Source organism: Entelurus aequoreus, linkage group LG05 (genome assembly GCF_033978785.1).
Source record: "Entelurus aequoreus isolate RoL-2023_Sb linkage group LG05, RoL_Eaeq_v1.1, whole genome shotgun sequence".
In the NCBI taxonomy this organism is placed as follows: Eukaryota; Metazoa; Chordata; class Actinopteri; order Syngnathiformes; family Syngnathidae; genus Entelurus; species Entelurus aequoreus.
In genome coordinates, this window is record NC_084735.1 from 10,857,542 (window position 1) to 10,876,084 (window position 18,543).

The 18,543-nt window shown below is 42.5% G+C and overlaps 1 protein-coding gene across 1 annotated transcript in view; it reads right to left on the minus strand.

The window, feature by feature from the left end:
- The window catches only part of LOC133649531 (uncharacterized), a 98,200-nt gene that overhangs the window by 13,017 nt on the left and 66,640 nt on the right, over nt 1-18,543 (minus strand). Inside the window, exons 16-24 of the mRNA XM_062046120.1 lie at nt 18,299-18,430; nt 13,938-14,088; nt 10,525-10,673; nt 7,041-7,181; nt 6,839-6,971; nt 4,603-4,800; nt 382-622; nt 193-321; nt 1-129 (exon numbers count right to left, since the gene is read on the minus strand). The exon at nt 1-129 is cut by the window's left edge and continues 35 nt beyond it. Of these exons, the coding sequence (XP_061902104.1) occupies nt 1-129; nt 193-321; nt 382-622; nt 4,603-4,800; nt 6,839-6,971; nt 7,041-7,181; nt 10,525-10,673; nt 13,938-14,088; nt 18,299-18,430 (1,403 nt within the window). The remainder of the gene's footprint in view (nt 130-192; nt 322-381; nt 623-4,602; nt 4,801-6,838; nt 6,972-7,040; nt 7,182-10,524; nt 10,674-13,937; nt 14,089-18,298; nt 18,431-18,543) is intronic.

The window sequence follows — 18,543 nt, forward strand, 5'->3', positions numbered from 1 at the left end:
CCTCCCCCCAGAGCCTCATGAGCTGAGGACTGGGCAGCCTGTGGGAGACCAGGGCAGTGATGGCCTGGCTACTACCACCTCTCACCAGTGACACGGTGTCCTCCACCACGCTGCCCAGGGTGGTGTCCTCTGGAATGAAAAGAGGTTTCAGCGACTATGAGAAGGGGAAAGAATCACCTCAGTCAACATTACCTCCCATCTCGTTCAGGAGACCATTGCAGGAGCCACCTTGGTAGCCCGCAGACACGTAGACGCCATAGATGTTGGCGCCCACCTTAAAGCCCGACTGGACACACTTCTTATAGTCCGTCAGAGTGTAGACTAGGAGTACAAGGATGACTTCAGGGTTAGGGTCATCTGCACTGAAACTAGGTTCTTTACCCGTCTCCTTCAGCTTCTCCTTGTCCAGGACCATGGTGTACTCATAGTCCCCTCCCAGGGCGGCCTCCGTGATGTAGTGTGTCCCGTAGTCTCTGTAGACCTGCCTGTACTGGCCGTACACGTAGGACTGGGGCAAAGATCTCAGGCGCTGCAGGAAGTCAGCGTGCAGCATCAGGTTGTCGGACTTGACCATGTACTGGGCCAACTCCAGCTCCGCTTTGGCCCTTATGAAGCTGTGGGTCTGGGGGAGACACCACAGAGTTGCTCCTGGGATCAAGACTCCAACCCTCACTCAAGTACTTTGCCATATCCTCTCCAGGACCGCCATCCGTATTATCAGCCGCCCCGTTTCTATTTCACAGGTGGCATGATTACAAGGCAGGGGGCGTGGCTTAATTAGGGGTGAGGGTGGTTGTCACTGAGGGCCACTTGGCAGGTAGAGAGCCACTTGCAACAATAAGTGAATACCAACCTCACAATAGACATGATATTCCCCCAGGGATGGATCAATCAGTCAATCAATCAATCAATGTTTATTTATATAGCCCTAAATCACAAGTGTCTCAAAGGGCTGTACAAGCCACAACGACATCCTCGGTACAGAGCCCACATACGGGCAAGGAAAAACTCACCCCAGTGGGACGTCGGTGAATGACTATGAGAAACCTTGGAGAGGACCGCATATGTGGGTAACCCCCCCCCCCCCTCTAGGGGAGACCGAAAGCCATGGATGTCGAGTGGGTCTGACATAACATTGTGAAAGTCCAGTCCACAGTGGATCCAACACATCAGCGGGAGTCCAGTCCACAGCGGGGCCAACAGGAAACCATCCCGAGCGGAGACGGGTCAGCAGCGCAGAGATGTCCCCAACCGATGCACAGGCTAGTGGTCCACCCGGGGTCCTGACTCTGGACAGCCAGCACCTCATCCATGGCCACCGGACCTATGCAACTCCCCCTCGCAAGGGACAGGGGAGAAGAGGAGAGAAGAAAAGAAACGGCAGATCAACTGGTCTAAAAAAGGGGGGTCTATTTAAAGGCTAGAGTATACAAATGAGTTTTAAGATGGGACTTAAATGCTTCTACTGAGGTAGCATCTCTAACTGTTACCGGGAGGGCATTCCAGAGTACTGGAGCCCGAATAGAAAACGCTCTATAGCCCGCAGACTTTTTTTTGGCTCTGGGAATCACTAATAAGCCGGAGTTCTTTGAACGCAGATTTCTTGTCGGGACATATGGTACAATACAATCGGCGAGATAGGCTGGAGCTAAACCGTGTAGTATTTTATACGTAAGTAGTAAAACCTTAAAGTCGCATCTTAAGTGCACAGGAAGCCAGTGCAGGTGAGCCAGTATAGGCGTAATATGATCAAACTTTCTTGTTTTTGTCAAAAGCCTTGCAGCCGCATTTTGTACCAACTGTAATCTTTTAATGCTAGACATAGGGAGACCCGAAAATAATACGTTACAGTAATCGAGACGAGACGGATCAATAAAGTACTTTCTATTCTATTCTATTCTATTGATATATTTCTTGAAGACAGATTGTGTGGACTGGCAGCTCAGTCGCCACAATCTGATGGTAGAACTGATGGAGGTTTTCAATCTGATGGTAGAATTGATGGAGGTTTTCAATCTGATGGTAGAATTCAAGATGGCGGCGCCCTGCTCGGCTGCGGCTTGCAGGGGCTCATGGTAGAAATAGAACATTTTGGCAAAAATACCGGAAAATTCTGTGAATTTCATGGCTGGCTTCCAGCGTGGACACTCCGTGGTAACATACGACCGCCAGACAATTCCGGATGTGGATGGATTGGGCCGTTTTGAAACGAAAGATGCGTATACGTTGGACCTCCTCACTAGCATCGGAATACTACGCCGGCTACATCCAGCGGCCTGTGAAGCAGCGGAGCCTAGTACCAGTGCTAGTACCAGCAGGGACCGTCGACAGAGGAGACGTAAGCGGTGTGATCGGAAGCAGAAGCGGGGATGCCAAGCGGGGCTAACAGCAAAGCTAAAGGCTAATCCTCACAGAACGCCGCTTCCTTCCATCCTGCTTTCAAATGTCCGCTCCCTGGAGAACAAACTGGACTACCTTAAGCTGGATTTATATGCAAGACGCGAGATGAGAGACTGCTGCGCCATATTGCTCACAGAAATGTGGCCGAAGCCGTCCGTTCTGGACGAGGCAGATAGCAACCGAGGGGCTAATTATGTTTCGGTCGGACAGGAGCAGAACTCTCACTGGTAAATCCTGAGGCGGTGGTGTTTGCATATACATCAATAACAACTGGTGCAATAATGGGAAGATAGCCTCATGTCACTGCTCTCCCGATGTAGAACTATTACCTACTCAGTGGCCTAGTGGTTAGAGTGTCCGCCCTGAGATCGGTAGGTTGTGAGTTCAAACCCCGGCCGGGTCATACCAAAGACTATAAAAATGGGACCCATTACCTCCCTGCTTGGCACTCAGCATCAAGGGTTGGAATTGGGGGTTAAATCACCAAAAATGATTCCCGGGCGCGGCTACGCTGCTGCCCACTGCTCCCCTCACCTCCCAGGGGGTGATCAAGGGGATGGGTCAAATGCAGAGGACAAATTTCACCACACCTAGTGTGTGTGTGTGACAATCATTGGTACTTTAACTTTAACTTTAACTTTATTAACTATAAAATGCAGGCCATTCTATTTACCCCGGGAATTCAGTGCTATGATCTTCACAGCAGTGTACATTCCTCCCAGTGCTAACACCAAAGAAGCTTTGAATGCTTTGTACTGCTCCATCAATGAACTGCTAACTACACATCCAGAGGGAGTTTTCATCATGACAGGGGATTTTAATCAAGCTAACATGAAAACTGTTTTCTCTCATTTCCATCAATATGTGAATTTTGCAACCAGGGGTGGAAGCAAGCTGGACATGGTTCCTGTATTTTGTTTCATTTCCTCTCTTTTTGGTTTCCATTCTTTGTTTGCCTCTTTTTTCCACTATTCTCCCACCAATCCTCACCAGTACCTGATTGATACCATACCAACTTTATTTATAAAGCCCTTTAAAAACAAGCACAGTTGAAAAACAAAGGGCTGTACAACCGCAAAGAAATAGAGGCAAAGGACAGACTAAAAAATAACATTTAAAACAGAAATAAACATACACATTGAAAAAGCAAATGCAAATTACCCTAAGAACAATTTGTTGGATAGAAAACAGTTTAAAAGTTAAAAACAGTTAAAAAAGTTAAAAGCTAAAAACAGTTTAAAGTCTCATGCTGGGTTAAAAGCCAGTGAATAAAAATGGGTTTTAAGAAGGGTCTTAAGATTTGGCAAAGAAGGGGCCTGTCTCACATGGAGAGGTGATTGGCAATCAGGACATATTTCTAGAGATGTCCGATAATATTATCGGCCGATATATGCATTAAAATGTAATATCGGAAATTATCGGTATAGTTTCTTTTATTATCGGTATCGTTTTTTTTTGTTTTTTTTAATTTTTTTTTTATTAAATCAACATAAAAAACACAAGATACACTTACAATTAGTGCACCAACCCAAAAAACCTCCCTCCCCCATTTACACTCATTCACACAAAAGGGTTGTTTCTTTCTGTTATTAATATTCTGGTTCCTACATTATATATCAATATATATCAATACAGTCTGCAAGGGATACAGTCCGTAAGCACACATGATTGTGCGTGCTGCTGCTCCACTAATAGTACTAACCTTTAACAGTTAATTTTACTACTTTTCATTCATTACTAGTTTCTATGTAACTGTTTTTATATTGTTGTACTTTCTTTTTTATTCAAGAAAATGTTTTCAATTTATGTATCTTATTTTACTAATTTTTTAAAAAAGTACCTTATCTTCACCATACCTGGTTGTCCAAATTAGGCATAATAATGTGTTCATTCCACGACTGCATATATCGGTTGATATTGGTATCGGTTGATATCGGTATCGGTAATTAAAGAGTTGGACAATATCGGATATCGGCAAAAAGCCATTATCGGACATCCCTACATATTTCTGTTTGCCAATCAGGAAGTTTTTTATGCCAGCCCTGTTTTCTGGATGGCTTTCCCTTTGCTACCCGTGCACTACCCCGCTGCACTATTTTTGTTGTCTTTAAATCATTTTGTTCTTGCACTTGGCCTGCCGTCTCTGCATCTTGGCTTTCAGACCTAATCAGACCTTGGAAGTATGGATGATGGACCTCTCACCTTGCCTGAAGCACGGCGGACCTTCTGGACCCACTTGGTGTATTTGGCCTTGCTGTGGTTGAAGCCAAACTCCACAATACCTGGGATGGCAAAACCAAAGGTCACCGAGGTCTGGGTCATCCTCTCACGGATGGTGTGCTCCATGTAGTCCGAGTAGGACTGGAACTCCTCCAGGGTGAAGTCCAAGGAGCCTTTTGTCTGCGGAGAGGACATTTCATTTTATGCCGTTGGAAGAAAGACATTATTTACAGACACTCGATGTATTTATAATGGTGATATTCACAATAACACACTTTTTAATCAATATATGAGTTCATAATAGTTCATTGAAATGATTTAAAAACACAACACTTGATGTATTTATAATGATGATATTCACAATAACACACTTTTTAATCAATACATTAGTTACTAATAGTTCATTCATTCCAATGAAAAGTTATTATAAGCATTTATCATAATTATACAACTGACATATACATAATACATCATATTATAGTTGATCATGAATTATACTGTCGTATTTATGATATTTCATTATTTAAAAAAAATCACAAAATATTTGATACTCCATTTATGAACTCCCCTACTTGTCATCCCAAAATACTTTTTTGGTGCACTTTTCAAATTGAACGACAACGACAACAAAGTTAAACGATTTCTGACTTTGTGACGTTTAGGGTCAATCTCAGTGTTGACCTCCAGTTGATTTATTTATAGGGTAAGAGTTAGTCAGGTAAATAATAACAATTATTTATTTATAGTGTTAGGGTTAGTCAGGTAAATAATAACAATTATTTATTTATAGTGTTAGGGTTAGTCAGGTAAATAATAATAATTATTTATTTATAGTGTAAGGGTTAGTCAGGTAAATAATAATTATTATTTATTTGTAGTGTTAGGGTTAGTCAGGTAAATAATAACAATTATTTATTTATAGGGTAAGAGTTAGTCAGGTAAATAATAATTATTATTTATTTATAGTGTTAGGGTTAGTCAGGTAAATAATAATAATTATTTATTTATAGTGTAAGGGTTAGTCAGGTAAATAATAATTATTATTTATTTATAGTGTTAGGGTTAGTCAGGTAAATAATAATAATTATTTATTTATAGTGTAAGGGTTAGTCAGGTAAATAATAATTATTATTTATTTATAGTGTAAGGGTTAGTCAGGTAAATAATAATTATTATTTATTTATAGTGTTGGGGTTAGTCAGGTAAATAATAATAATTATTTATTTATAGTATTAGGGTTAGTCAGGTAAATAATTATTATTTATTTATAGTGTTGGGGTTAGTCAGGTAAATAATAATTATTATTTATTTATAGTGTTAGGGTTAGTCAGGTAAATAACAATAATTATTTATTTATAGTGTTAGGGTTAGTCAGGTAAATAATAATTATTATTTATTTAAAGTGTAAGAGTTAGTCAGGTAAATAATAATAATTATTTATTCATAGTATTAGGGTTAGTCAGGTAAATAATTATTATATATTTATAGTGTTAGGGTTAGTCAGGTAAATAATAATAATAATAATAATGTATTTATAGTGTCAGAGTTGTTCTACCCGCATGGTGTAGTGTTGTTCTACCATGTCTTGTTCTACCTGCATGGTGTAGTGTTGTTCTACCATGTCTTGTTCTACCTGCATGGTGTAGTGTTGTTCTACCATGTCTTGTTCCACCTGCAGAGTGTAGTGTTGTTCTACCATGTCTTGTTCTACCTGCAGGGTGTAGTGTTGTTCTACCATGTCTTGTTCTACCTGCAGAGTGTAGTGTTGTTCTACCATGTCTTGTTCTACCTGCATGGTGTAGTGTTGTTCTACCATGTCTTGTTCTACCTGCAGAGTGTAGTGTTGTTCTACCATGTCTTGTTCTACCTGCAGGGTGTAGTGTTGTTCTACCATGTCTTGTTCTACCTGCAGGGTGTAGTGTTGTTCTACCATGTCTTGTTCTACCTGCAGGGTGTAGTGTTGTTCTACCATGTCTTGTTCTACCTGCAGGGTGTAGTGTTGTTCTACCATGTCTTGTTCTACCTGCATGGTGTAGTGTTGTTCTACCATGTCTTGTTCTACCTGCAGAGTGTAGTGTTGTTCTACCATGTCTTGTTCTACCTGCAGAGTGTAGTGTTGTTCTACCATGTCTTGTTCTACCTGCAGAGTGTAGTGTTGTTCTACCATGTCTTGTTCTACCTGCAGGGTGTAGTGTTGTTCTACCATGTCTTGTTCTACCTGCAGGGTGTAGTGTTGCAGGTTATGAGGCTTCCTGAAGGCCACGTCCTGGATGTAGTGTGGTAGACAACCTCCTGCGTAGTAGCGGTTGTCCAACACGACTCCTTGCAGCTGGCTGTCCAAGATGTTGATTCTGAAAGGAAGTAGGACCAGGAAAGCGAAGTCAGAAGGTTACAACCAAGTGGTAGGGAGTGTCTGTCACCCTTTGGCAAGGTTCTCGATGCCCCAGTACTCCTCCGCCTGGTGTCTGCAGGGCGTCTGCCGCATGCTGCAGCCTGCCTCGTCTGCCATGTCGGAGCAGTCGTCCTCCCCGTTACACTGCAGTGTTCTTGGAATACAGCGACCTGCAGGAGCAACCACCACATGGTTTCTTTCCCAAACAGGAAGTGAAGATCAAAATGACAAAATAGTGACCTGCAGGAGCAACCACCACATGGTTTCTTTCCCAAACAGGAAGTCAAGATCAAAGTGACAAAATAGTGACCTGCAGCAGCAACCACCACATGGTTTCTTTCCCAAACAGGAAGTGAAGATCAAAGTGACAAAATAGTGACCTGCAGCAGCAACCACCACATGGTTTCTTTCCCAAACAGGAAGTGAAGATCAAAGTGACAAAATAGTGACCTGCAGGAGCAACCACCACATGGTTTCTTTCCCAAACAGGAAGTGAAGATCAAAGAGACAAAATAGTGACCTGCAGGAGCAACCACCACATGGTTTCTTTCCCAAACAGGAAGTGAAGATCAAAGTGACAAAATAGTGACCTGCAGGAGCAACCACCACATGGTTTCTTTCCCAAACAGGAAGTGAAGATCAAAGGGACAAAATAGTGACCTGCAGGAGCAACCACCACATGGTTTCTTTCCCAAACAGGAAGTGAAGATCAAAGTGACAAAATAGTGACCTGCAGGAGCAACCACCACATGGTTTCTTTCCCAAACAGGAAGTGAAGATCAAAGTGACAAAATAGTGACCTGCAGGAGCAACCACCATATGGTTTCTTTCCCAAACAGGAAGTGAAGATCAAAGTGACAAAATAGTGACCTGCAGGAGCAACCACCACATGGTTTCTTTCCCAAACAGGAAGTGAAGATCAAAGTGACAAAATAGTGACCTGCAGCAGCAACCACCACATGGTTTCTTTCCCAAACAGGAAGTGAAGATCAAAGTGACAAAATAGTGACCTGCAGGAGCAACCACCACATGGTTTCTTTCCCAAACAGGAAGTGAAGATCAATGTGACAAAATAGTGACCTGCAGGAGCAACCACCACATGGTTTCTTTCCCAAACAGGAAGTGAAGATCAAAGTGACAAAATAGTGACCTGCAGGAGCAACCACCACATGGTTTCTTTCCCAAACAGGAAGTGAAGATCAAAGTGACAAAATAGTGACCTGCAGGAGCAACCACCACATGGTTTCTTTCCCAAACAGGAAGTGAAGATCAAAGTGACAAAATAGTGACCTGCAGGAGCAACCACCACATGGTTTCTTTCCCAAACAGGAAGTGAATATCAAAGATACAAAATAGTGACCTGCAGGAGCAACCACCACATGGTTTCTTTCCCAAACAGGAAGTGAAGATCAAAGTGACAAAATAGTGACCTGCAGGAGCAACCACCACATGGTTTCTTTCCCAAACAGGAAGTGAAGATCAAAGTGACAAAATAGTGACCTGCAGGAGCAACCACCACATGGTTTCTTTCCCAAACAGGAAGTGAAGATCAAAGTGACAAAATAGTGACCTGCAGGAGCAACCACCACATGGTTTCTTTCCCAAACAGGAAGTGAAGATCAAAGTGACAAAATAGTGACCTGCAGGAGCAACCACCACATGGTTTCTTTCCCAAACAGGAAGTGAAGATCAAAGTGACAAAATAGTGACCTGCAGGAGCAACCACGTCATGGTTTCTTTCCCAAACATACTTTTTCCTGTGCTTTGAACCCTGCAGCTTACTAGACGGTGCGGCTAATTTGTAGATTTTTCTTCGGTGACGGCCATAAAGCAAACAGTTTTTTTTAACATATGCAAAGACACCGAAAAGGTGAGTTATTTTTTGTGCTTTGGCGCCATCTTTTGGACGAGTTTACTCACTGCAGGTGCTGTTGAAAATGTACTTCCTGTTTTAATACAGGAAATAAAACCATCCATAGCGTTTCTACTGGTATGGATTCTTCATTCATGACTTCAAGCAACATTTGCAAGTTTTACAATATAACTAAAACTATTCTTACTTACTAAAGTGTCCCATGTGTGATGTCTGTAGGAGTGTTTTCATGCATATTTGTACCTGCTACCGTAATCTAATCAAGCTAGCGTTGTGCGCATTAGCATTTACGAATGTCTGTGTTAGTATTATTAACTTACGATGGCATTCTTTTTGTTTTTTTTCAGTTTGGTAAATTCACCAAAACATCACCGTGGAGTTATTGAGTCTGTTAAGCTGATTGGTGAGCTATCTTGCGCAGTTAGTGGGTCCATGACCATGACTTCTGTTTTGTTTGATCAGCCGTTTTACTGCCCTGTTACAGACACTGTTTGGAAACAATTAAAGAATATAAAACATATACAATATATTTCTTTGTAAATAACTTATTTCACAACTTATATATCAGCGGCTTATAGTCCGGTGCGGCTAATATATGGAAACATGCTTTTTATTTTCTAAAGTTTAGTGGGTGTGGCTTATATATGGGTGTGCTGCATAGTCAGGTAAATACAGTTGTAACCAAAATAAATGAATAGTGCAGTGGGGAAATGCACAGGAAGCATAGGGAAATCTCTGCATGTTGGAGGTACAAAACAAAAAAAGCAGCCTGATTGCCAAATAAGGGACAGGTGTGCCCTGATTGCCAAACAGGGGACAGGTGTGCCCTGATTGCCAAACAAGGGACAGGTGTGCCCTGATTGCCAAACAAGGGACAGGTGTGCCCTGATTGCCAAACAAGAGACATGTGTGCCCTGATTGCCAAACAAGGGACATGTGTGCCCTGATTGCCAAACAAGGGACAGGCGTGCCCTGATTGCCAAACAAGGGACAGGCGTGCCCTGATTGCCAAACAAGGGACAGGCGTGCCCTGATTGCCAAACAAGGGACAGGCGTGCCCTGATTGCCAAACAAGGGACAGGCGTGCCCTGATTGCCAAACAAGGGACAGGCGTGCCCTGATTGCCAAACAAGGGACAGGCGTGCCCTGATTGCCAAACAAGAGACAGGCGTGCCCTGATTGCCAAACAAGAGACAGGCGTGCCCTGATTGCCAAACAAGGGACAGGTGTGCCCTGATTGCCAAACAAGGGACAGGTGTGCCCTGATTTCCAAACAAGGGACAGGTGTGCCCTGATTTCCAAACAAGGGACAGGTGTGCCCTGATTGCCAAACAAGGGACAGGCGTGCCCTGATTGCCAAACAAGGGACAGGCGTGCCCTGATTGCCGAACAAGGGACAGGTGTGCCCTGATTGCCAAACAAGAGACAGGTGTGCCCTGATTGCCAAACAAGGGACAGGTGTTCCCTGATTGCCAAACAAGGGACAGGTGTGCCCTGATTGCCAAACAAGGGACAGGTGTGCCCTGATTGCCAAACAAGGGACAGGTGAGGGTCAAAGAAGTGGTGCAGATTGTGGGAAAAGAGGAAGTGTAAAGAAAAATAAGAAGCAAAGAAAAGAAAAGTTGCAAAGGAGAACTTTCCTGTTTGGCTGCAGAAGAAACCTTCACAGGGAGGAATGTTGTTGCAGGTGTATCTGGCTGGAACCTGGCAGGGTTCCTCCTCCCTCCCGTCAAGACCACATGGCTGCCCTCCAAACTGTGCTGGCTGCTCCACTTTGGCAAAGCGATACTGTGGCGAGAAAGAGAAACAGAGTGAGAGAAAACACAGGAAAGGTGTTTTGGCACAGGTGGAACAGGAACTGTTCAAGAAGACTCCAGGGAGGAGGAACTGAAATCACAGTAGTGGACTCACTTTCATGGCCAGGTCATTAGAGGTGAGGTAGAGGTCATTAAAGGTGAGGTAGAGGTCATTAGAGGTGAGTTAGAGGTCATTAGAGGTGAGGTAGAGGTCATTAGAGGTGAGGTAGAGGTCATTAGAGGTGAGGTAGAGGTCATTAGAGGTGAGGTAGAGGTCATCAGAGGTGAGGTAGAGGTCATTAAAGGTGAGGTAGAGGTCATTAGAGGTGAGGTAGAGGTCATTAGGGATGAAGTAGAGGTCATTACAGCTGAAGTAGAGGTCATTAGGGATGGAGTAGAGGTCATTAGAGATGAGGTAGAGGTCATTAGGGATCGAGTAGAGGTCATTAGAGATGAGGTAGAGGTCATTAGAGATGAAGTAGAGGTCATTAGAGATTAAGTAGAGGTCATTAGAGATGAAGTAGAGGTCATTAGAGATGGAGTAGAAGTCATTAGGGATGAAGTAGAGGTCATTAGAGATGGAGTAGAGGTCATTAGAGATGAAGTAGAGGTCATTAGAGATGAAGTAGAGGTCATTAGAGATGGAGTAGAAGTCATTAGAGATTAAGTAGAGGTCATTAGAGATGAAGTAGAGGTCATTAGAGATGAAGTAGAGGTCATTAGAGATGGAGTAGAAGTCATTAGAGATTAAGTAGAGGTCATTAGAGATTAAGTAGAGGTCATTAGGGATGAAGTAGAGGTCAATAGAGATGGAGTAGAGGTCATTAGAGATAAAGTAGAGGTCATTAGAGATGGAGTAGAGGTCATTAGAGATAAAGTAGAGGTCATTAGAGATTAAGTAGAGGTCATTAGGGATGAAGTAGAGGTCAGAGATGAAGTAGAAGTCATTAGGGATGAAGTAGAGGTCATTAGGGATGAAGTAGAAGTCATTAGGGATGAAGTAGAGGTCATTAGGGATGAAGTAGAGGTCATTAGAGATGGAGTAGAGGTCATTAGAGATGAAGTAGAAGTCATTAGGGATGAAGTAGAAGTCATTAGGGATGAAGTAGAGGTCATTAGGGATGAAGTAGAGGTCATTAGAGATGAAGTAGAAGTCATTAGGGATGAAGTAGAGGTCATTAGGGATGAAGTAGAAGTCATTAGGGATGAAGTAGAGGTCATTAGGGATGAAGTAGAAGTCATTAGAGATGAAGTAGAAGTCATTAGGGATGAAGTAGAGGTCATTAGAGATGAAGTAGAAGTCATTAGGGATGAAGTAGAGGTCATTAGGGATGAAGTAGAAGTCATTAGGGATGAAGTAGAGGTCATTAGGGATGAAGTAGAGGTCATTAGGGATGAAGTAGAGGTCATTAGGGATGAAGTAGAGGTCATTAGGGATGAAGTAGAGGTCATTAGGGATGAAGTAGAGGTCATTAGAGATGAAGTAGAAGTCATTAGGGATGAAGTAGAGGTCATTAGGGATGAAGTAGAAGTCATTAGGGATGAAGTAGAGGTCATTAGGGATGAAGTAGAGGTCATTAGGGATGAAGTAGAGGTCATTAGGGATGAAGTAGAGTTTAATTGATATGAAGTAGAGTTTATTAGATATGAAATATAGGTCATTAGAGACATTGCTAGTTGTTACTTGATGAAAGTACTCACCCTTTTCTTCTGACAGACGTCACACTGTGACCATGGACTCCACTCCACTAACCCTAACCTCTTGCTAGTTGTTACGTTAAGACGTTACTCACCCTTTTCTTCTGACAGACGTCATACTGTGACCATGGACTCCACTCCACTAACCCTAACCTCTTGCTAGTTGTTACGTTAAGACGTTACTCACCCTTTTCTTCTGACAGACGTCATACTGTGACCATGGACTCCACTCCACTAACCCCAACCTCTTGCTAGTTGTTACGTTAAGACAGTACTCACCCTTTTCTTCTGACAGACATCACACTGTGACCATGGACTCCACTCCACTAACCTCTTGCTAGTTGTTACTTGGTGACAGTACTCCCCCTTTTCTTCTGACAGACATCATACTGTGACCATGGACTCCACTCCACTAACCCTAACCTCTTGCTAGTTGTTACGTTAAGACAGTACTCACCCTTTTCTTCTGACAGACCTCATACTGTGACCATGGACTCCACTCCACTCCACTAACCCTAACCTCTTGCTCGTTGTTTCGTTAAGACGTTACTCACCCTTTTCTTCTGACAGATGTTACACTGTGACCATGGACTCCACTCCACTAACCCTAACTCTTGCTAGTTGTTACGTTAAGACAGTACTCACCCTTTTCTTCTGACAGACGTCATACTGTGACCATGGACTCCACTCCACTAACCCTAACTCTTGCTAGTTGTTACGTTAAGACAGTACTCACCCTTTTCTTCTGACAGACGTCATACTGTGACCATGGACTCCACTAACCCTAACCTCTTGCTAGTTGTTACGTTAAGACGTTACTCACCCTTTTCTTCTGACAGACGTCACACTGTGACCATGGACTCCACTCCACTAACCCTAACTCTTGCTAGTTGTTACGTTAAGACAGTACTCACCCTTTTCTTCTGACAGACGTCACACTGTGACCATGGACTCCACTCCACTAACCCTAACCTCTTGCTAGTTGTTACTTGATGAAAGTACTCACCCTTTTCTTCTGACAGACGTCACACTGTGACCATGGACTCCACTCCACTAACCCTAACCTCTTGCTAGTTGTTACGTTAAGACAGTACTCACCCTTTTCTTCTGACAGACGTCACACTGTGACCATGGACTCCACTCCACTAACCCCAACCTCTTGTTAGTTGTTACGTTAAGACAGTACTCACCCTTTTCTTCTGACAGACGTCATACTGTGACCATGGACTCCACTCCACTAACCCTAACCTCTTGCTAGTTGTTACGTTAAGACAGTACTCACCCTTTTCTTCTGACAGACCTCATACTTTGACCATGGACTCCACTCCACTAACCCTAACCTCTTGCTCGTTGTTTCGTTAAGACGTTACTCACCCTTTTCTTCTGACAGACGTCACACTGTGACCATGGACTCCACTCCACTAACCCTAACCTCTTGCTAGTTGTTACTTGATGAAAGTACTCACCCTTTTCTTCTTACAGACATCACACTGTGACCATGGACTCCACTCCATTAACCCTAACCTCTTGCTAGTTGTTATGTTAAGACGGTACTCACCCTTTTCTTCTGACAGACATCACACTGTGACCATGGACTCCACTCGGACAGGACACAGTCCACCGGCTGAAGGAGCACCCGTTTGCCCACCGAGCGAGCTTCACGGACACCTGGATCCTCATGGCTGGCTGCTGTGACGTCAGCTCCACTGCTGTGGAACCAAAACAACATTTGCAAGGTAGGCTTTCTGATACCGACATATAACGGACAATATCGGCTTGCATTAAAAAGAACAAGCAGTCGTGCGGTGCGTTTACTTGCAAATATGGACAGCCAGTGAACATCCAAATGTCCTTTACGAAAGGAAAACATGCTAGGCTACAAGCTACTAGGAGCTAGCAGCTACACGACAGCTAAGCCCACAATAGCGCACAAGCTACTCATACGTAATAAGTGTCCTGACCCAACAACATTGCAGCCGACACAGCAGAAACAATCCTCCAGCCCAGGCAGGCATTTATAACACTGACTGGAAATGCAAAGCAGCTGTGCTCAAACCAATCAGGGTACAGGTGAGGGAAAGAGTGATTAGAGAGACACACCAATCAGGGTACAGGTGAGGGAAAGAGTGATTAGAGAGACACACCAATCAGGGTACAGGTGAGGGAAAGAGTGCTTAGAGAGACAAAGTAATCAGGGTACAGGTGAGGGAAAGAGTGATTAGAGAGACAAAGCAATCAGGGTACAGGTGAGGGAAAGAGTGCTTAGAGAGACAAAGCAATCAGGGTACAGGTGAGGGAAAGCGTGCTTAGAGAGACAAAGCAAAAAGGGTACAGGTGAGGGAAAGAGTGATTAGAGAGACAAAGCAATCAGGGTACAGGTGAGGGAAAGAGTGATTAGAGAGACAAAGCAATCAGGGTAGAGGTGAGGGAAAGAGTGCTTAGAGAGACAAAGCAAAAAGGGTACAGGTGAGGGAAAGAGTGATTAGAGAGACAAAGCAATCAGGGTACAGGTGAGGGAAAGAGTGATTAGAGAGACAAAGCAATCAGGGTACAGGTGAGGGAAAGCGTGCTTAGAGAGACAAACAGGAAATGGGACCAGGAAACAAATAGAGAAAATGAAAGAAACAAGACAAGTGAAATGTGAAGTGACAGATCATCACAATAGTCAATCTACTCTGAGGCAGGAGTGTGAAAGTATCCAGTAACAAATGTGTCCGCATCATTAATGAGCTTCACTTAATGCAGTATTATATATATATATATATATATATATATATATATATATATATATATATATATATATATATATATATATATATATATATATATATATATATGAAGGTTTATTTGAAATAGGGACAGATAGAGAAACATAGATATGTGAAACAGTTATCCAATGTGTGCATCATAGTGTGTGTAGCCAAAGCTTATTTACAACACTTGTGCCCAACAACAACAACAACAACAACAACACAGATCCAACATCATTCAAATAGGAAAATAAAAAGAATAAGGCAAAGATGAGTCGATAATAATGATAATAGTAATAATACAAGTGCAAACTACATAAAAGCCAATAATAATAATAATATTAATAACACAGACAAAGTGCAGACTTGATAAAAAACAAATTAGTAAAAATTAGTAAAAAGTAAACATGGGAACACAATTGTTGCTCAGCTAGCCACAATTTTGTTTGTTTTTTGAAAGTGACAAGTGCAGGTATACATTTAAGTGACAAGTGCAGGTATACATTTAAGTGACAAGTGCAGGTCTACATTTAAGTGACAAGTGCAGGTCTACATTTAAGTGACAAGTGCAGGTCTACATTTAAGTGACAAGTGCAGGTCTACATTTAAGTGACAAGTGCAGGTCTACATTTAAGTGACAAGTGCAGGTCTACATTTAAGTGACAAGTGCAGGTCTACATTTCAGTGACAAGTGCAGGTATACATTTAAGTGACAAGTGCAGGTCTACATTTAAGTGACAAGTGCAGGTCTACATTTAAGTGACAAGTGCAGGTATATATTTAAGTGACAAGTGCAGGTCTACATTTAAGTGACAAGTGCAGGTCTACATTTAAGTGACAAGTGCAGGTCTACATTTAAGTGACAAGTGCAGGTCTACATTTAAGTGACAAGTGCAGGTATATATTTAAGTGACAAGTGCAGGTCTACATTTAAGTGACAAGTGCAGGTCTACATTTAAGTGACAAGTGCAGGTCTACATTTAAGTGACAAGTGCAGGTCTACATTTAAGTGACAAGTGCAGGTATATATTTAAGTGACAAGTGCAGGTCTACATTTAAGTGACAAGTGCAGGTCTACATTTAAGTGACAAGTGCAGGTCTACATTTAAGTGCAGGTATACATTTAAGTGACAAGTGCAGGTCTACATTTAAGTGCAGGTCTACATTTAAGTGACAAGTGCAGGTCTACATTTCAAAGTGTCAGCTAGAGAGTTCCATAGTTGTGCTCCTTTAATTGAATAATAATAATAATAATAATAATAAGTCAGATGGTTAGTAATAAAGAGGTTATTGTTGTCATGGATACTGTTTGACTCATTCCACACAACACAATGATACAAGCATGTCGTATCCAATCAAGGTTGCTATGGATATGGGTATTGTGTGGTGTAAAGATGTTGGTATGGATATGGGTATTGTGTGGTGTGACGTGGTGTAAAGATGTTGGTATGGATATGGGTATTGTGTGGTGTGACGTGGTGTAAAGATGTTGGTATGGATATGGGTATTGTGTGGAGTGACATGGTGTAAAGATGTTGGTATGGATATGGGTATTGTGTGGTGTGACGTGGTGTAAAGATGTTGCTATGGATATGGGTATTGTGTGGTGTAAAGATGTTGGTATGGATATGGGTATTGTGTGGTGTGACGTGGTGTAAAGATGTTGCTATGGATATGGGTGTTGTGTGGTGTAAAGATGTTGGTATGGATATGGGTATTGTGTGGTGTAAAGATGTTGGTATGGATATGGGTATTGTGTGGTGTGAGGTGGTGTAAAGATGTTGGTATGGATATGGGTATTGTGTGGAGTGACGTGGTGTAAAGATGTTGGTATGGATATGGGTATTGTGTGGTGTAAAGATGTTGGTATGGATATGGGTATTGTGTGGTGTAAAGATGTTGGTATGGATATGGGTATTGTGTGGTGTGAGGTGGTGTAAAGATGTTGGTATGGATATGGGTATTGTGTGGTGTAAAGATGTTGGTATGGATATGGGTATTGTGTGGAGTGACGTGGTGTAAAGATGTTGGTATGGATATGGGTAGTGTGTGGTGTAAAGATGTTGGTATGGATATGGGTATTGTGTGGTGTGAGGTGGTGTAAAGATGTTGGTATGGATATGGGTATTGTGTGGTGTAAAGATGTTGGTATGGATATGGGTATTGTGTGGTGTGACTTGATGTAAAGATGTTGCTATGGATATGGGTATTGTGTGGTGTGAGGTGATGTAAAGATGTCGGTATGGATATGGGTATTGTGTGGTGTGACGTGGTGTAAAGATGTTGCTATGGATATGGGTATTGTGTGGTGTAAAGATGTTGGTATGGATATGGGTATTGTGTGGTGTGAGGTGGTGTAAAGATGTTGGTATGGATATGGGTATTGTGTGGTGTAAAGATGTTGGTATGGATATGCGTATTGTGTGGTGTGAGGTGGTGTAAAGATGTTGGTATGGATATGGGTATTGTGTGGTGTAAAGATGTTGGTATGGATATGGGTATTGTGTGGTGTGAGGTGGTGTAAAGATGTTGGTATGGATATGGGTATTGTGTGGAGTGACGTGGTGTAAAGATGTTGGTATGGATATGGGTATTGTGTGGTGTAAAGATGTTGGTATGGATATGGGTATTGTGTGGAGTGACGTGGTGTAAAGATGTTGGTATGGATATGGGTATTGTGTGGGGTAAAGATGTTGGTATGGATATGGGTATTGTGTGGTGTAAAGATGTTGGTATGGATATGGGTATTGTGTGGTGTGAGGTGATGTAAAGATGTTGGTATGGATATGGGTATTGTGTGGTGTGAGGTGATGTAAAGATGTTGGTATGGATATGGGTATTGTGTGGTGTGAGGTGGTGTAAAGATGTTGGTATGGATATGGGTATTGTGTGGTGTGAGGTGGTGTAAAGATGTTGGTATGGATATGGGTATTGTGTTGTGTGAGGTGATGTAAAAATGTTGGTATGGATATGGGTATTGTTTGGTGTGAGGTGATGTAAAGATGTTGGTATGGATATGGGTATTGTGTGGTGTGAGGTGATGTAAAGGTGTTGGTATGGATATGGGTATTGTGTGGTGTGGGGTGATGTAAAGATGGTGAGCAGAAGAATGAAGATGATCTTCAAGCATGAATGTTGTTGACAGCAGACAAGAAAATATTCTGCTCACCTGAGAATGACCAAGCTGAGCGTGGAAGTGAAGACCCAGCGCCACAAACACAACCGTCCCCTGGCACAAAGCATCATGGGATGCGGTGACCAACATGGTGGAGCCTCTTTCATGGCAGGTAAACAAACATCACTTTGGGAGAAAGTACACTTTTGCAACATTTGACCTTCAACCTTTGTTCAGCCTGACTGCTTTTCACAAACGTCTTTGTTGACTTTGCACAAACAACAATGTTGAAAACACTC